Raw genomic sequence first — 19,217 nt, 5'->3', positions numbered from 1 at the left:
CAAGGAACACCAGCGGAGGCAACTTCTTATGTCTTATGTTCTTATGAGGCATAGAAGGATATGAGTGACTAAAAATTACGCCAGGTGTACACCTGGCAGGGCCTCCGCGTATGCAGATCGCCGGACTAGATAAACCGAAGGTCTGATCCGGAGATGGCGCTTCTTACGTTCTCTCTTTGGTACAAACGCTTCAAGGACGGACGAACATCTGTCCACAACGATGACCGTTCCAGACGACCGTCATCAAACACATCACCAGAAACCATAGCAAAAGTTTGTGAGACTATCCTTGCAGAACGTAGGCAAACTATCCACGATGTTTGTGAGCTAGTAGGACAGTCAAACTGTGAGGTTTTGAAGTGGCTGAGAGAAAGCATTTGGAGCAAAGGCCCAGATAAGTGGAAAAACAAAAACTAGTTGCTCCACCATGACAATGTGCCCGCTCACACATCACTCATTGTTCGACAATTCCTGACTTCCAGAAACATTACAGTGATTATGCATCCTCCCTATTCACCTAACCTTTTCCTATTCCCCAAAATGAAATTATAACCAAAAGGGCGCCGTTTTAACACGATTGAAGAAATCCAGACAAAATCGCAGAAGGTCCTCAAGACACTCACCCAAGATGACTTCTAAAGATGCCTGGACTCAGGAAAAACACTGGGATCACTGTATGCATTCTCAAGGGGACTACTTCTAAAGAGACGGTGGAAACTATGAGTTTCAGTAAGCAATTCTTTGGGTAGCACCTCGTATATGTAATTTTAAAAGATTGTTATAAAGATATCTTTTTTTGTAAGATGAAATATGGGAATTGAATGCCATACAATTTATTTAGGCGCTGGTCGCTTTTGTAATTTTTATAATTTTTGATAATGTTGTCATGTATATATTTGTTGTGACCCACTTTGGGTAAAGTGGGATACAAATTAATAAACTATAAACCCTAGGTTTACACTTGAGTTAACATTTTCCCTCAAAAGCACAGGTGTCAAACTTAAGGCCCGCGGACCAAATTCAGCCCACCTGGTCATTTTATGCGGCCCGCGGTCCAATAACCCCAGTGTTACCTTGTGGCCGGCTCCCTCCTCCTCACAGCCGTAGTGTGCACGGAGCGGCTTATCACACATCCCACACCTCATCCAGAAGCATTCCCTCTGACGCTACGACGTCAGAGAGAAGGCTTCTGGTTCAGGTCGCACGAGGAGCCGCTGTGAGGAGGGAGCTGGCCACAAGATGACACCGGGGGACATCGGACCGCGGGCCGCATAAAACGGCCAGAAGGTTAGACACCCACCGAAGGAAGGCAGGGGGAATGATTTTATTTTCAAGTTAGTGTTTGAATTGTGTCAATTTTGAGATTTTAATCTGCTGTCTATCTTTTGCACTGCTCAGGAAGAAATACATTTGTTTCTTTTTCTCTGGGGGTTGTACTGAATGCAGAATCTTGAATCTTAGGGTGTTTTTAAAAAATATATTAGTACTTTTAGTTTTTGGTCCCGTATTTGCATAGGGGTTATCTGTGTTCTGGTAGTAATGAATGTTGAGAAGCATACAGTGTGTTTTGTGTAGTTTAATTTTGTGTTTAACCATTACCATTATGTTAATTAGATTATAATGTGTGTATATATATGAAAAATGAATGGAATAAATGGTGTTATAATTAGTATTATTATGGGGGGTCTGGCCCGCGACAACTTGTGTCTTGGATTTCGGCCCCTTAATATGATTGAGTTTGACACCCCTGCCCTAAAGAAAGGGAGGAAAAAGTTATCTTGGCTTATATTCAGATAGGCTTTGTGACAGGGCCGGTACCTGTATTCTCCGGAACCCGGTCCCTGCTCACCCGAGCGCAACTCCGGCGTGCTTCCGATGAAGGAAGGAAGTCCTGTTGGAATATCTTTACTTGTCAGCAATCAAATATCAAAAATAAACAAATCAGCTTCACTTGTTCAAAGTCCCTTTATTCAGTGAAACGATGTTGGGAGCACCGTCCCCCTTAAGCATTCAAATAAAAATCAAAGTCCAAATAGAATGCTTAAAACAAATATCAAAAATAAAGTATGGAGTGGACCCACTGGAATGGGTTTACCACTGCTACCTTCAATCAGGCAATTCAGGTAAGTAACAGTTCAATAATGCAATTACTAACAGAACTTTAGAGGGGTTGTCTTTATCCTAAGAAGGTAAAGGAACCTTTTTCCCTCTCACAAGTTCTGGGCCTCCAAGCTCAGCAAGTCTTAAAGCTGGGCTGTAACCAACAGAGAAGCTGTTGGTGGGGGGAGGGGAGTAAAGGAATTCACTTATCACTTTTCTGAAATTTCAGAATGCCAATAATGGCCCCACTATCCCAACCTGGATCTTAAGTGAATTCTCCCCAAAATGACAACATTTACTTCCCTCACATTCACATACAGGAGTCCCCAATTCAGGCCAATTGAATTAACAAAAAAAACGTTTTTGTTTTTTTTTTCTTAGCACAAGTCTATGCAGTTTCCCACACACAGCACTACTGCACAACAATACTCTATCAACAGAGAAAGCTCCTGCCTGCACAAACCTCCAGACCTGCCACTTATCCTCACTCCAGGAGCATGTCTTCAGGCAGTCCAAGGTTTTCTCCCCAATCCATGGGTTCAGGCAGAGCTGGCTGGTTGGCAATAGGGTCAGTGTCAGCTTCCTGCATTATCACATCCTCACAGTCAGGAACATAATCAGGAGAGACCCTTCCCTGAGCTGGCTCAGGGCCAACTAACTTTCCTCTCCTCAGAGCAGCCTCTATATTGTTCAGCCGAACACACCCTGCTCTCTGAGGGGGAGGAGTTACCTGCACTGGTTGCCTAGCTTGTCTTGGGTTTTTCCTTATGGGTTTCAGCTGGGAGTGAACAGGAGGAGGGAGGTTCCTCTGGAGCTCTTCTGAGCTGTTCTGCTCCCCTTCCTCTACTCCCTGCAGTTCAGCCTGCTTTAAGTTAAAGGGAAATACACATTTTTCCCTGGGACTAGTCACAATCCTATCCCCGTGGTTAGCTCGCTGTATGCCAGGATAGGGTTTAGTCACCGGCAGCTCTGGGATGAGCGGAGCCACAGGGGACGGATTGTGACAGCTTATTTTCAAGTATATGTGGCAATTCCTATAGTTGATAGATCAGAGACTTTGGAAAACATGAAGCTGCTGCAAAATTCTATAGTCAAAATTCACATAATTAGAGTTGTGCATTTATGGATTTCTTTTTAAAAAAAAAAAAATGGTGTGGCAGCCATATTAGTCCACTTTTAAAATGTAATAAATTAAAATGAAACAAACTGAAAATAAGATATAGTCAAAAAGGTAACATTTTTGATTAGCTTTCAAAGGCAACATCTTCTCCTCCTGATCAGAAATGAACAAAATGACAATTTTCAGAATACTGTATATGTAAAACATGAAATATTTGATCATTTTCCCTTATATTCTGATTTGTCATCATTTGCCTATTTCTGAAAGCTAATCAAAAAATGTATTACATATTGGGCTCCTTTAACAAAGGTGCGCTAGCGTTTTTAGCGCACGCACAAGATTAGCGCGTGCTAGCTGAAAAACTACCGCCTGCTTAAAAGGAGGCAGTAGCATCTAGCGCACGCAGCATTTTAGCGTGCGCTAAAACCGCTAGCGTACCATCTTATTTTTCTTTTTTGCTGTTTTAATTTATTACTTTTTTGAAAAATAAATTTACAGCATTTACATAACTTGTGGAAAAAGACACTGTATATGTGATTTGCATAGAATACTTTGATTGCTGAAAATTTACAAATGCTACATAGTGTCTCAGGATCTGAATGCTGGTTTTTTTTTTGTTTCCAATATGTTTCTCATTGTGTTGGCTTCTCACTGTTAGCGACTTGTGTCAACTATTGGTCTTTCTTATTTATTCTGTTGTGGAAACAAGTGTTGCATTCAGCAGAAACTGTACTGCCTAGATTCACATATTGAATACAGCTTGATGACCTCCACATTATTTTATGAAAGCAGAAGTACAAAGATGTTATTAAAAACTCAATTTGTTGAATTCTATGAGCTGTAAAATAGGTTTCCATTACTAGAAATATTTACAATGGTCTTGTAATAAAATATCTTAATCCACCAAAAAGGAATAATTCCCTCATTTGAACTGACTTGTTTCAAGGACAGTTCACTGAATAAACATCTTAGATTTTATTTAAATAACTAACTAATGTTCACCGGTGAGTACCCAGGAAATCTCGTTCTGACTTGTATTTCAAATCTAACCATAGAGAGTCTCTGGGGTTTGTACGCAGCAAACACCTTATCTTATTTTCTCTTGCAGCTATTTTTAGAGAGCGCTCATGACTCTCTTCTGTGTAATTTTTTTTCAAATTCAGAATTTCTGCTTTCCATTGAATAGTGCCAGTGCTGCTATGACTTCAAACTTCTCTTGGGTTTCTGGACTACTTTCTTTTACCCTTTTTATTTTTAAACATACTTTCAATACAAATACTGACTAACCAGCCTGTCAAGTCTGCTCAGTTTATTCCTGCCACATTACAAGGAGCATTCCCCTTCAATCAGGCCAAATGTGTCATCTTTCCCATTTATATTCTCATACCATCTTGGACATATAAGCATACAGACCCCTCACTTAATTCATATTCTGCACACCTGCCTGCCAATATCAAGCATAACGCTGTGGAATAATTTTAAAAGCAAACATGAGCATTGCTGTGGCTTGGATATCTAGTCTTAGGTCTTCTTTGTAGCTTGTCAGACTGCCCGCATTTCTACTAGAACTTGAAACTACCAAATAGGAGACTGCATTTCTAAGGTTTCATACCATACATTTTGGCATTCATTCTGTCATTGAATCATGCCATTTGAACATGATTCTGCCATTGCTTCACTTTCTTAACTAATGAGCCTTTGGCCCAGATGCACAAAACTCATCATGCATTTAATGATTGTCCTACATCTAATTATTTCAGCTATCGCACAAAACAGCAAATCATGGGTTTTTTCTGTGGTTTGTAGCAGCCTCCGATAATCATATATATATATATATATATATACATTACAACTAGCTCATCAGTATTAAAATGAGTACTCTAATCAATGCCCATAAAATGAAGCATCGGTTTTCAACACTCCGAAATCTCAGATAGGTCTGGAGGTACTGGTAGCATTAAAAAAAAAAAGCCAGCTTTTTTCTTTTTTTAATGGGAACAGATAGTGTTCAAACACACACTATCTGTACCCATTAAAAAAAAGAGCCAGCATCCTCCCGACGATGGTCCCCAAACTTTTAAAAATTTGGCAGAAGGGATACTCACTTTCTCCTGCCTCGGCCACCACAACACCACCATGAAAATTGGCAAGAGGGATGCTTATTCCCTCCTGCCTCAGCCACCCAGACCCCCCCCCCCCACACACACCCCTGACCCTACTGTGAAAATCGACAGGAGGGATGCCCACTCCCCTCCTGCCTTGACCACCCAGATCTCCACCCCATGACCTGACCTCCCTCTCCCCCCCCCCATACCTTATTCAGATGATAGGAGGGAAGTCACTCCCTCCTGCTGGTAGGCCCACCTCTTCAAAATGGCAGGCCTTCCCTTTCCTGGTGCATACTGGGATGCACTGAGAGGGGTCTAAAACCACTCCCATAGGAGGGGCCTTTGGTAACTGAACCAGAATCTTGGGCCTCTCCTAGTGCAACAGGAAGGGGTCTATGGACCTGATTGCCCCAGGTACCTAAGGCCCCACCTATGGGAGTGGCTTTAGATGCCTGGACCTGAGTCTTAGGCCCCTTCCAGTGCATCCCATTTTGAAGAGGCAGGCCTGCCAGCAGGAGGGAATGGGCATCCCTCCTGCTGTCATCTGACTAAGGTATGGGGGGATTGGGTTGGTTTGGGTTGTGGGGTGGCTGGGTGGCCAAGAAAGTCATTTGTATGTGAAACTGTTTGACCATCAATTTCCGTTTTCAAATCAGACATTTACTGGCCCCACAGTGACCCACAGGATTTTAACAGCAATTTTAGAGCATCCAGGCCTTTGTTCTTATCATATGCCCTTTAAGGCACAATAGGTCCCCAGAGGACTTCCCTGTCCCCAGAGGACTTGCAATCCAAGATTGTACCAGAAGCAATGAAGAATTAGGTGACTTGCTGAAGGACACAAGGAATGTTGGTGGCATTTGAACCCCGGTCTCTGGTTCACAGTCAGCTACTCTAACCACTAGACTAATGCATTTACAGCTAAAAATTCCAACATCCTTTTTGCAAAAATTCTCTATGTATCAGGGCTGGGTTTCCGATTATGAAAGCACCTAGGATGTCCCTATGTCATACAGCATACCACAATAGTCCTCCAGATCTTGGTTTGGGGTTTTTTTTGTTGTTGATTTATTTTTAAAGAGATACTTGAAATGCAAATATGACCACTGCTGAAGTTGTTCCAGTGTTCTCCTTTCAGCACTTCCTATATAATTCCTTTTTCTAGAACTTCCCTTTCCATTGAAACTTCCCTTTCCATTGAAGGCAGGCTTATCTGCTTTGAATCACCAATACCCTCAGTCATTTGAATTTCACTTCTCTTCTAGGATATGCATGTTTTAGATGCATACAGGTTTCTGAGCACAGCCCACACTATTCTGGTAATGCACCTATGTACTTCTGGAGCTACGGTTTCTACTAAGGTATAAGGAGAGGTATAAATTCCTACAGCTCCAGTCAGCACCTTGTTGCAATGTTTTGCTATACTCAAGTCACACCTAACCTCATTTCTCTTTCTTGCTCAGAAGCTATCATACACTGCTCTGTACATCTATGTTCCTTCTAAGCTGAGCACATGAGCAATTACTCAGATTCTAAGAGCAGTGCTCACAAATTCCTTGCAAATTTGGAAAATTGTTTTTTTAAGAACTTATTGCTCATATGAAAAAAAAAATTTTTAGAGCTTGTTGCTCCCATGAGTAAAATTTGCATGCACCCAGCCAATCCTTAGAGGGTGCACTGATCCGCATTCACATAGATTTTGTGTTCTGCCTCCACTGTATACAAATCTCTCTCATGAATATTCATTGTGGATATCCTGGAAATCTGATTGGCTGGGATGCCTCCAGGATCAGGTTTGGAAACCACTGCTCTAAGAACTACCCCTTTGTACACTTTGAATGCATCTTATTTATTTCAAAAAAGCTGTGTCTGAACAAAATGGATCAAAAGAAATGCACAAGAAATCATATATGGATTTTTTAAAATATAGGATTTTCTAAAGCTAGAGGACTGTGACTAACAGGTTTAATCAGAAGTCCAAGAAGGTACTAAAAATTAGGGAAGGTGATTTCTTTTGGGAGAAAAAAAAGGAAATAAATGGGGGAGGAAGAATTAAATTGTAGTTAAATTATTCCATTTTCACACCCGTGTCCTCAAGATAGCTGCAACAGTTTGCCTGTTCATTTGCCTGTTGAAAATCAGAGCTTACCTCCCATGTTTGGAGACTTTTACCAAGTTTGGGAACACCTTCTGATTGCTGTCCTCTGCCCAAATCAAATTGTTGATAGGCCTAAGAAGAAGAAAGAAAGAAATAGAGACCTGCTAGAAAGTAAAATCCAACCTGTTAGATGCCTTCTCAAAAAAGCTATTTGTTTTGATAGTACAGGCAAAGTAGGCAGACTGAACAAATTCTATGGAAGTCCTACTACCTTGACACTTAATATTCTCCTGAGAAAAAGGAACCAAAGACAAGTAATAGTAAGGGTTATGACAACTTAAAATACTATTATCAATCAATAGGCAAGAGTGGAGAGTTTAGCATGTGATTAAAAACAGGAAAAAAATGTAGGGGAGAACTGAAGTTGCAAACCTCAACAAGACAAGGAGGCAGACAACTAATCTATATATAGAAATACACGTCTTTTCAGAAATATGTTAAAACTGTATTTATGAGCGTATTTGGTAGTAATCACTTCAACATCTCACTCAATGTGCTGAGCCAACTAAGCTAGTTTTTCCCATGAAATGATGCTTCCACAGAACTCAATACCCAACCAAGAGCAGCCCTCCCAGTCACCTAATAGTCCACAGGTGAATGATTACGAATTCCCTGTTAATCACCAATGTTCCAAGAAATTATGATATACCATATTGTTTCTCATACCCCACAATTGTCTACTAGGAATCATTGCAGGAACATCATGAGTAATATAGAATGGACTTTAGGTCCTGCGATATAGTGAGAATAGATGTGATTTTAATGCTTTCCTAAATTGAAGATAGGAAGGGATCTGGTGTAGATAGGTCAGGAAGCAGATCCAAATTTTGGAGCCTTGGAACTTGAAGGTGGATTGGAAGAGTGATTTTCTTCAGACTTGGTGTGGAAAGGGAAGCGGTAGTTTACAGTGTTGGATCATTCTTGAGCTGTGGAAGGAGTACATGACCTGAATGGTGGATGTTAATCCGTATGTATTTTCCCCATATATAGCTTTGTGAACCATACATGCGACTTTAAATTGGATTCTGCTCTTCTCTTGACTGGTAGTCAGTGGAGCTCTGCCAGTAGTGGGTTTGAAGTTTCAAATCGGACTTGCGAAGGATGAGTCTAGCCACTGTGTTTTGGAGTAGCTGCAATCTCTTAAAACTTTTCACTGGAATGTTGCACTATGCAGAGTTGCAATAGTCTAGGTATGAAGTAAGACTGCTTGGGCTACTATCCTGAAGCTGGTCAGGCTCAAGGCTGATCTTATCGCCCTCAGCTGTCTCAGTCTGAAGAAGAATTATTTTGATCAGTGAGGTGATCTGCTCTCTCATGGTAAAATGAGTTCTGAGTGTAGCAGTGAGTTGTGGTCGCTGAAGCAGAGTACTTTCATCTTCCATTTGTTGAGCTTGAAGAAGTTTGGATCCTCAATCAGTTGCATTATGTGTTGCAATGTGTCTGTGAAGGAGTCTTTGGCTACACAAAGGACACGATCACCGTCTTCTCTATCTTCATTTGTGATCAGACCTCCATAATGTGATCCAGTGAAATCAATTAAGAGAAAGAGAGAACTATAATGTAGGTATGAGAATTACTCTCTGATGTATTCAATCTTGTCACACCTCTGGTTTGGTGTAATTACTCTAGGATTGATCTATACTAGACAAAAAATGTATACTGTATATTGTAAATGTATACTGTATAATGTATACTGTATATTGTAAATGTATACTGTATGTGTAATATATTCATACACACATTTATTCATTCATTTTTTTTTTTTGCCCATCCTCTCAAAACGGGTTACAAGTTTACATACATAACATAAGTTAGCAATAAGACAGGTGGAGTGAGGACTTCAATTAAAGATAGGTCAATTTTAACATTAGAGGCACAGACTTCTTATGGTAGTAGAAAAGTTTCTATACTCATATATGCATAATATATACACATATATACATTTGCATACACCACTAAAATGACTAAAATAAGAACACAAAAAACTGGCTCCAAACCAAATTATTCTAAATGGAGATTAATAATCATCGCTGTGTATCACTGGCATAAAACAGTTGCACTATTTGCTTAATGAAACTAAACACTGACAGTAAGGATAAATAAAAACAAACATAGTTGCAAAATTCTCACTGCACTAAGGGTTTTATATCTCTCTTTCATAACACTACTAATTAAACTTGTAATTGTGTCTGACAACTATATGAACAGTTCAGTATAAAACTGTAATATACAATCTTGCATCTTCCTACAGAAAACACAAAAGAAATGTAATTAGCAGCATCAAGATAGTGATTTTAAATTCTCTTTGACCACTATATGCAGTCTGGGCATATAGCTTTTAAACAAAAAGATTTAAAGTTGGCAACTATTGCTAAAAACTGAAATAGCCAATGACATGATATTTTCTAAATCACTGGACCTTCAAAGAGACATCTCAAATTCTTTCAAAGAGACTAATAACTCCTCACCCCCCTAAAAAAAAACCAAAAAAAACAACCCTCACAATATAGCTATCTTTGTAGAAGACATGAAAACTTCAATTTTCCGTTTTTCTTGTCACAATCATGTAGAAATAAAATGTCAAAAAACAAATATACAAATTAGATTGCCCTCAGCAATATTAATATTCAAGGTGAAGTGCAAGTTTTGGGTATAGAAGCCGACTATGAAAAGTTATGAGCGATATGGCATTGTACCAAATGGCTGGCTCACCCAATCATCAATATGTACACAACTGATTAGCTTTAAAATCTAAGAATAGCATTCTCCTGAGCTGAAATTATGTTTTTTTCCTTCCACCATCCCAGACAACCTACCATTTGGTTTGCTTAGTTTTTGTTTAAATTTATTTCATTATTTTTGACTCTCCTCTTCTTGGGTTTTTTTAAATATAAAAAAAAACCAAGAAGAGGAGAGCAGAAAGGACTACAGGATGAAACTGAAAGAAGCCAAGAGAGAGATACGTTTGGCGAAGGCACAGGCGGAAGAACAAATGGCTAAAAATGTAAAAAAGGGAGATAAAAATTTTTTCAGATATATTAGTGAAAGGAGGAAGATAAAAAATGGAATTGCTAGGCTAAAAGATGCTGGGAACCAATATGTGGAGAGTGATGTGGGGAAAGCAAATGTGCTAAACAAATACTTCTGTTCTGTGTTCACAGAAGAAAATCCTGGAGAAGGACCGAGATTGTCTGGCAAAGTTACATGAGAAAATGGAGTAGATTCTGCGACGTTAACGGAGGAGGGTATTTATGAGCAACTTGAAAAACTGAAGGTGGACAAAACGATGGGACCAGACGGGATCCATCCCAAGATACTAAGGGAGCTCAGAGAGGTTCTGGCGAGTCCTATTAAAGACTTGTTCAACAAATCTCTGGAGACGGGAGTGATTCCTGGGGATTGGAGGAGAGCGGATGTGGTCCCTATTCATAAAAGTGGTCACAGGGATGAAGCAGGAAACTACAGGCCGGTGAGTCTCACTTCAGTTGTTGGAAAAATAATGGAAGTGTTGCTGAAAGAAAGGATAGTATACTTCCTTGAATCTAATGGGTTACAGGATCCGAGGCAACATGGCTTTACAAAAGGTAAATCGTGCCAACCGAACCTGATTGAATTTTTTGATTGGGTGACCAGAGAGCTGGATCAAGGACATATGCTAGATGTAATTTACTTGGATTTCAGCAAAGCCTTTGATACAGTTCCTCATAGGAGGCTGTTGAACAAACTTGAAGGGCTGAAGTTAGGACCCAAAGTGGTGAACTGGGTCAGAAACTGGCTGTCGGACAGACGCCAGAGGGTGGTGGTTAATGGAAGTCACTCGAAGGAAGGAAAGGTGAATAGTGGAGTCCCTCAGGGTTCGGTGCTGGGGCCAATCCTGTTCAATATGTTGTGAGTGACATTGCTGAAGGGTTAGAAGGAAAAGTGTGCCTTTTTGCAGATGATACCAAGATTTGTAACAGAGTAGACACCGAAGAGGGAGTGGAAAATATGAAAAAGGATCTGCAAAAGTTAGAGGAATGGTCTAATGCCTGGCAACTAAATTTCAATGCAAAGAAATACAAAGTAATGCATTTGGGGATTAATAATAGGAAGGAACCATATATGCTGGGAGGAGAGAAGCTGATATGCACGGACGGGGAGAGGGACCTTGGGATTATAGTGTCCGAAGATCTGAAGGCGAAAAAACAGTGTGACAAGGCAGTGGCTGCTGCCAGAAGGATGCTGGGCTGTATAAAGAGAGGCGTAGTCAGCAGAAGGAAGAAGGTGTTGATGCCCCTGTACAGGTCATTGGTGAGGCCCCACTTGGAGTATTGTGTTCAGTTTTGGAGACCGTATCTGGCGAAAGACGTAAGAAGACTTGAGGCGGTCCAGAGGAGGGCGACAAAAATGATAGGAGGCTTGTGCCAGAAGACGTATGAGGAGAGACTGGAAGCCCTGAATATGTATACCCTAGAGGAAAGGAGAGACAGGGGAGATATGATTCAGACTTGAAGGGTATTAACGTAGAACAAAATCTTTTCCAGAGAAAGGAAATGGTAAAAACCAGAGGACATAATTTGAGGTTGAGGGGTGGTAGATTCAAAGGCAATGTTAGGAAATTCTACTTTACGGAGAGGGTAGTGGATGCCTGGAATGCGCTCCCAAGAGAGGTGGTGGAGAGTAAAACTGTGACTGAGTTCAAAGAAGTGTGGGATGAACACAAAAGATTTAGAATTAGAAATTAATATTAAATATTGAACTAGGCCAGTACTGGGCAGACTTGCACAGTCTGTGTCTGTGTATGGCCGTTTGGTGGAGGATGGGCTGGGGAGGGCTTCAATGGCTGGGAGGATGTAGATGGGCTCGAGTAAGTCTTAACAGAGATTTCGGCAGTTGGAACCCAAGCACAGTATCGGGTAAAGCTTTGGATTCTTGCCCAGAAATAACTAAGAAGAAAAAAAAATGTAAAAAAAATTTAAATTGAATCAGGTTGGGCAGACTGGATGGACTATTCGGGTCTTTATCTGCCGTCATCTACTATGTTACTATGTATATTACAAAAACACACACACATGAAAAGCATATGCAAATAAGCGCCAAAATTTTCACCTAAGTGCTTAACAGCATATGCCATCGCAAGATGGGTATATACATCTGAGTTCTGTACATGTATAAGCATCTCTCTGACATTTAGATACCCAACACATCATTTGTGTCCTGACTGCCTTTGATATGGCAACAAGAGTCTTATCTGCAATGTCCTTCTATCATGTGCCCAGCTGCTCAAGCATCTTACTGTTACTGCAGTAGATTCATCCATCGTTGCTGGCATCAAGGAGCATTTCCAACATTTAATAGACACTTATTTTCTTGTTCATCCACTAAACAATTTAGGCTCTCTTTTACACCCATGTCTGGAAGACAATCCAATTACCTTCCCAGTTTGACGTAAAATCATAGGCAACTGAATCTTTGGGAAAGTTATACCAAAATCAGATTGAAATGGAAGGCTCTATTTATGATGTATGAACAGTTGTACAGAATACTGCCTCTTTTTATATTTTAATAAAAAATATTTAAATATAAAATTTTAAGTGTTTAAGGCTTGTGCTAATGAGGACAAAGTCCACGAGGATGAGGACGAACTTTGTCCCTGTGTCATTCTCTAAATTTTCAAACACAAACCAAGGTGGATAACCATGACTGTTGAAGGATTTGGGGGGGTTTATGGAAGGGGGTGAGAAATCTAAAAAATAAAAAGTCAAAGAAATAAATTAATTCCTTTTCAAGAAATTTCTCATCACAAGATCAGGAAATTCTGTCAGGAATTTTAAATCTCTTTTTATTATGGGTTACATCTTATAAGGACTCAAACCTAGTAACAGCTGCACTGCCCATTCTATTGCTACGGGCTACCTGGTAGTGCACCTTTGTAAAAGCCAACCAAAGAAAAGATGTTTGGTTATTTTGGTTGGTTCATCTTATAGCCAAGAGTTAGTCCTTGTTCCCCTTACATATACACTGTTAATCTATACTGAAGAAACCCTAGACAAGATCACAAGATTATGTCTCAATTTCAGACTAAGTTTTTCATTTCTTTTGAAAAGGCAGAGTAATCAAGAAAGTTATATGGGGTAATTTTATAACAAGGCACTAATGTGAAAAGTCTAGAAAGCTGTTTATGCCTAAAAAGTAACATTGGTACCTATACGCCTTTATCAAATATTTTGTACAACTCCCAGTAGAGCACAAATTTCCTCCTGCCCCAAAAGGCAGAGTAAATGTGCACTTGCATCATAGCTATGTTCCAGATACAACTCTACAGATTACATAAGTTAGCACAACCATGCAGTGAATATGCTTTAGGTATGCATGCCCATGCATATTTTTTTTCTGAGATGTAGCCTATGTACAAAATTGCATCAGAGGAGAAGCTTCCGCCCACACACACGCGACTGCAGGCAGGCAGGCTTTACCGACTTCAGCAAGTTTCTTTACTAAAGCACCGCGAAGGTGGGAGGGAGATAGATTTGGCCGGAGGGAGGGGGCCGTGCATGATCGGTGACTGCGCAGCTTCCCTCCCTTAACTGCAGGGACAAGGCCATTCACCGCTCCACGGGGCGGTGGATGGCCTTGTCCCCATGCCCGCAGTGAGTACTTTTTCCCCCACACCGTTTTGGCGGGTTACCCGCGGCTAGCCATGGGTAACTGCCACCGTGTCATTCTCTACTTTAAATCTCCCCAACTCTACTAAAAATACTAGAACCCAGAGGAAACCCTCCCCCCCAAAAAAAAAAACCCACACTCCACGCAAATCCCAAACAACAACAGACAGACAGGGTGGGGACTGTACCGGTCTGGAGAGTCTAAAAGAAAGAAAATTGGCAGGTAAGAATCCAATTTCTCCTTCTTTAGCGCTTCTCCAGACCAGCAAAGTTCACTGAGATGTACCAAAGCAGTACCCATCATGGGTAGGACTCCCAGAGGGCCACCACCAGAACATGCTCACCGAACACAGCGTCCCGATCAGGGCTGTGGAGTTGGTAGATAAATCCTTCAACTCAGTTTCTGGTACCCATGACTCCGACTACAGTACCCAAAATTGACTCCGACTCCACAGCCCTGATTTCAACGCGGCTGAACAAAGGAATGCAGATATCCACTGGAGGCACAAGAGAAGACTCAGCCCAAGAAGCTGCCTGATCCAGAGTGGAATGAGCCTTAAGAAATTCCGGAACAGGCTTCTTCTGAGAAAGGTATGCAGAAGCGATAGTTTCCTTGATCCAGTGCACAATGCTAGCCTTGGAAGCACCGTCCTCCTTATGAGGACCCACTAAGAGGATAAAAAGATGATCTGATTTCTAGAACTCCTGGGTCTACTGAACATAAGAGCAAAGAACCCGACAGACATCCAACTTGCGCAACTGCTTTTGCTCCAAAGAGCTCTCAAGACTACCAAAGACCGGGAGAACCACAGACTGATTGGCATGAAAAGACGAAGCCACCTTTGGCAGAAAGGAAGGAACAGGCCACAGCACAACCCGCTCCTTATAAAACTCCAGGATGGGAGGCCTACAGGAGAAAGCCTGCGGCTCGGAAACGGGTCTCGCAGAAGTATTGACCACCACGAAGACCACCTTGAGAGTAAGGTCCTTCAATGAGCAGGAACCCAGGGGTTCAAAGGGTAGGTGCACTAGCATGGACAGGACCAGACTGAGATCCCAGCTCAGAACCAAAGGCTGCACTGGAGGCCGAAGCAATTTGACTGCCTTCAAAAAGCAAACCATGTCCAGATAAGAAGTTAAATGTCTACCCTGCAGAAAACCCGCGAAACGCAGACAAAGCCACAAGTTGAACCCAGAGAGAAGACCAGGCTAGGCCATCCTGCAAAAACTCCAAGATCATGCCCCCCCCCCCCGCCCGATGGGCCCCATGAAAGGACTGCATGCACTGAAAGAAACAGCCCCAGGGAGATCTAGAGGCAGGAAAAGAAGCCGTCCCACGACCAGGACAATATCTGTGAAAATCACAGAAATGCCCCCGAGCAACGCCTCCCCATGCATGTGGGCGGGAACGATCATCAGGAAGACAGGGCATCTTAGAGTCCATTAAGGTCTGGCCTAACTTGCCCAAATCCTCGCCAAACAAGAAAGATCCCTGAAAGGGAAATTTCATCAGCTTAGCCTTAGATGCCGCATCCACCGACCAAGCCCGGAGCCACAGGGTACGATGAGTGGCCACCCCGAGAGCCATGGATTTGGCCGACGCACGCAACAGATCATACACTGCAACTCCAGGCGGTATATTAAGTTTTTAAATAAATAAATACATGGCATCTAAGAGATAAGAAGCACCTATCTCTATCTTAGCTACTTCCTGTTCCACCAAGGACCAGTCATCAGAATCCCAGTCAAGGACACGCTCGGCCCACCAAAAACATGCCCGAGCCACCAGACTGCCTCACATCACCGCAGCAACATAAAAATACTGCTTAAGAAGAGACTCCAACCTATGCTCCTCAGAGTCCCTCAAAGCTGAGCCACCCTCTACCGGCACCGAATGCCACTTCGAAATGGCTGAAACCACCGCATCCACAACTTGCGACTTCAAGGTATACCTATCCCCCTCCGGGATGGGATGCAGGCAAGCCATAGATCGCGCAAAACGAAAAGGCGACTGACGCCTTCCACTGTGCCAGCACAATATCCCGAATATCCTGATGCATAGGAAAAGAGCAGGAAGCTGAGCGGATCCCCCGAAGCAGGGGGGTCCACCACACGCGGGGGCTCCTTCACGTTCTCCTCGAAGTCCAACACCAAGGAGATATGAAGAATAAGCTCCTGGAGCTCTTCCTGCTGAAAAATGAGCACCACAGATGAATCCTCACCAGCTAGCGGAACCAGCTGCATCCTTACCCCCAAGAGAATCCTAGAGGTCCAGTTGTAGTGAAAGGTCTAAGTTGAATTTGGGGTCATTTGTGATGCAACTCATACACCCAGAGGGTGGTGTACATATATTCATTTTTTCTAAATAAGAAAATACATGAAGTTTGCACAGATAGGCTGTACTGATCCCTAAGCAGGTGGGCAAAGCCATATAGATGAAACCTTCTAGAACTGTCTACTCCATCATATGTTATCACACACTTGTATGGCAAATTCATTTCTTTTTGTTTGCTTACAATAAAACACAGCAGTTGAAATTCTATTAAAATTACATAGGGCATATTTAACAAAACAGAAAGGAGCTTTTCTATATTTATGAAATGAAGCTACTTGTATTAAATGTAAGATTCATTTCTAAAGACACCAGTTATCAGAGCTTTTCCCTGCTGTTATCAGAATTACCAGAAAGAAAAAGTATAATCACCATTTGAAGACAGTACAGGATAAGGTAAAGAAAAAAAAAGGGCTAAATTCATGTCTCTACAATGCTTTTATCTGAGGTGTTTTATGCATTACAAAATAAAAACACATTAAAAAAACTACAGTAGAGCAGGTTTTCTGAGCTTAAGCAGGTTATTTCTACAGGCAAAAACCTGCAACACTGTACAGCCTAGACAGGATCTTGGTTTATTAACCATTGTGTGCAGTGGAAGGGGAGGGGGTACACACAGAATGGAAAGAAAGCCTTAGCAAGCCAGGCCCTAAAGTTTCATCTAAAAGATACCAACTTTTTATCAGATTATTTCTGTTATATATTATGTAAGACTGTCGGTTCATAAAAGGAAATACAGTTTCTACTGAGCCACCAATAACCCTGCTTACCTTCTGCTCTCTCACAGGATTTAAACCCAATGTGATATATTCCACTAGTCAGTACTTAAAATGAAGACTAAAAAAATTCAACCGACAGGTAGTATGTACCTAGGCTAGGGCTACCAGATTTTCTGATGCAGAAACCCAGACATGTGGCCCCGCTCTGTTCTGCCTCCAGCCCCGCCCCATTACACCCCAGCCCCATAAAGCCTCATCTTTCTTCTGGCCTCAGGGCAGTGTCTGGAGGGCCTCCAAGCATGCGCAGATGCGGGTGACATCATCCACGCAAGCTCAGAGGTCCTCCAGATGCGGCTGGGGATTTCCAAACCCTGACAAACTACCGGATTTTGGAAAGTCTATCTGGATACCCAGACAGTCCTCTAAAAAGAGAACATGTCCAGGTTTCTCCGGACGTCTGGTAACCCTAACCTAGGCTATATGCAAAAATATAACCTAGCTCGATGAGGATTTAATCATTGTAAAGATTATTTATATTATGTGCCTTCTAAAAATATAAGCACTCAATATTCAAACCTTTTGGCAAAACATGTGTTTGTATTTCTAAAATTAAAACAAATTTTGTTGATGAGCAAATTGACTATCTAGTGGGAGGGGGAGGGGGGCTGACAAATACCTTGTGTTGTAATAATTGTCCTGAATACTAAGGGCTCCTTTTACTAAGGTGCACTAGCATTTTTAGCGCATGCAGGATATTACTGCGCACTATGCGGCTAGCACTAACGAGCGTCTAATGCGTGCGGCAATGTAGCACGCACTATTCCGCGCACTAATGCTCTAACGCAGCTTCGTAAAAGGAGCCCCAAGTCAAAGACTGATGAGAAACCAGAAGGTCATAACCATTACTGAGGAATTCCCGCTAATCAAAAATGCTTTCAATTTAAAGTTGTGCGATATTCGTAGCTTTTTTGTCCATTGAAAAGCCACAAAAAGAACATGGTCTTGACTACCACCAAGCACTACTGTTCAAAACTGGGACAAGGACCTGGGTATTTCTCTTTTACCTCTCCTGTAAATTACATTCCTATGTAGTTTCTTGTTTCTGGACATTAGATGCCTTAACTTTTCATCTAGCCTAGCACACTTTTTGCAAGAAATTCTTTTTTAATAACAGGTAACTGTGCTGTGTCCATAAATCTCTATATTTAAAGAAAGGCTCACAATACTGTGTCAACTGGCAAAGGTGTTGACACTAAGGATTAGGATTGGTGGATCTTCTAAAACAGAAATCTCATTGCTTTTACTGATGAAAAATTGGCCTCAATGACAAACTCACTTTTTAAACATCACGATGCCTGAACATCAAAACAGGTAATATTGAAAATAAACATTTATAATACAGATGCAAGATCAACATTTACAGATCAAACCCAGTAAGATGACTGAATATGGCAATCTTACTAAAATCAGATTATGGTAGTGCAAAGAGGCTCTGTACTTACTTTGATCAGCATAATTTTTTGCTTTCAGTTCAAGTTGCCTGGTTTGAGATTCTAACAATTCCACACGGGTGTGCAAGTCTTTTTTCTCCTGCTCTTGAGAATCTTCAAATTCAATAAATTTCTGATTAAAACCACAAAAATACATACACTGTTAATGTGGCAGGTCAACACATTCTCAAATTCTTAACTGTAGATGAACAATCTCTAAAATAACTCAAAATTAGAAAGAAAATAAAAGTAAACTTTCTGATTATTTCTTGGATATGATTAGAGCCAAAATTGATTGCCCCTTAATTGCAAAGGAAGATTAGGAATGGTGACAGGTCAAAAGCGCGCAAGACAATTGCGCGCGGACAAAAACACGCACACAACTCAGCGCAATGACAATCGCGCTCACAGACAATTGCGCTAAACACAATTGCGCACAACTATATCTCCGCACAAGACAATTGAGCGCAGCGATAACTGAGCGTGAGACAATTTAGCGCAAGATAACTGAGCGCAATGACAATTTAGCACGCCCTTAGATGCCGC

At 41.4% G+C, this 19,217-nt stretch overlaps 1 protein-coding gene across 6 annotated transcripts in view; it reads right to left on the bottom strand.

Annotated features, from left to right (window-relative positions):
- SPAG9 (sperm associated antigen 9) overlaps positions 1-19,217 on the bottom strand; it is a 163,046-nt gene that overhangs the window by 123,774 nt on the left and 20,055 nt on the right. For 5 of the 6 annotated variants that reach the window (XM_033960498.1, XM_033960501.1, XM_033960499.1 and 2 more), the window contains exon 2: positions 18,684-18,804. In XM_033960498.1, the coding sequence (XP_033816389.1) occupies positions 18,684-18,804 (121 nt within the window). Of the gene's footprint in view, positions 1-7,477; positions 7,559-18,683; positions 18,807-19,217 lie in introns of those variants that run through there. The other variant, XM_033960503.1, reaches the window with a different exon arrangement.

The sequence above is a fragment of the Geotrypetes seraphini genome, chromosome 10 (assembly GCF_902459505.1).
Source record: "Geotrypetes seraphini chromosome 10, aGeoSer1.1, whole genome shotgun sequence".
Taxonomy (NCBI): Eukaryota; Metazoa; Chordata; class Amphibia; order Gymnophiona; family Dermophiidae; genus Geotrypetes; species Geotrypetes seraphini.
The sequence above is the reverse complement of the archived record's forward strand: the minus strand, read 5'-3'. Positions and strand labels throughout refer to the sequence as shown.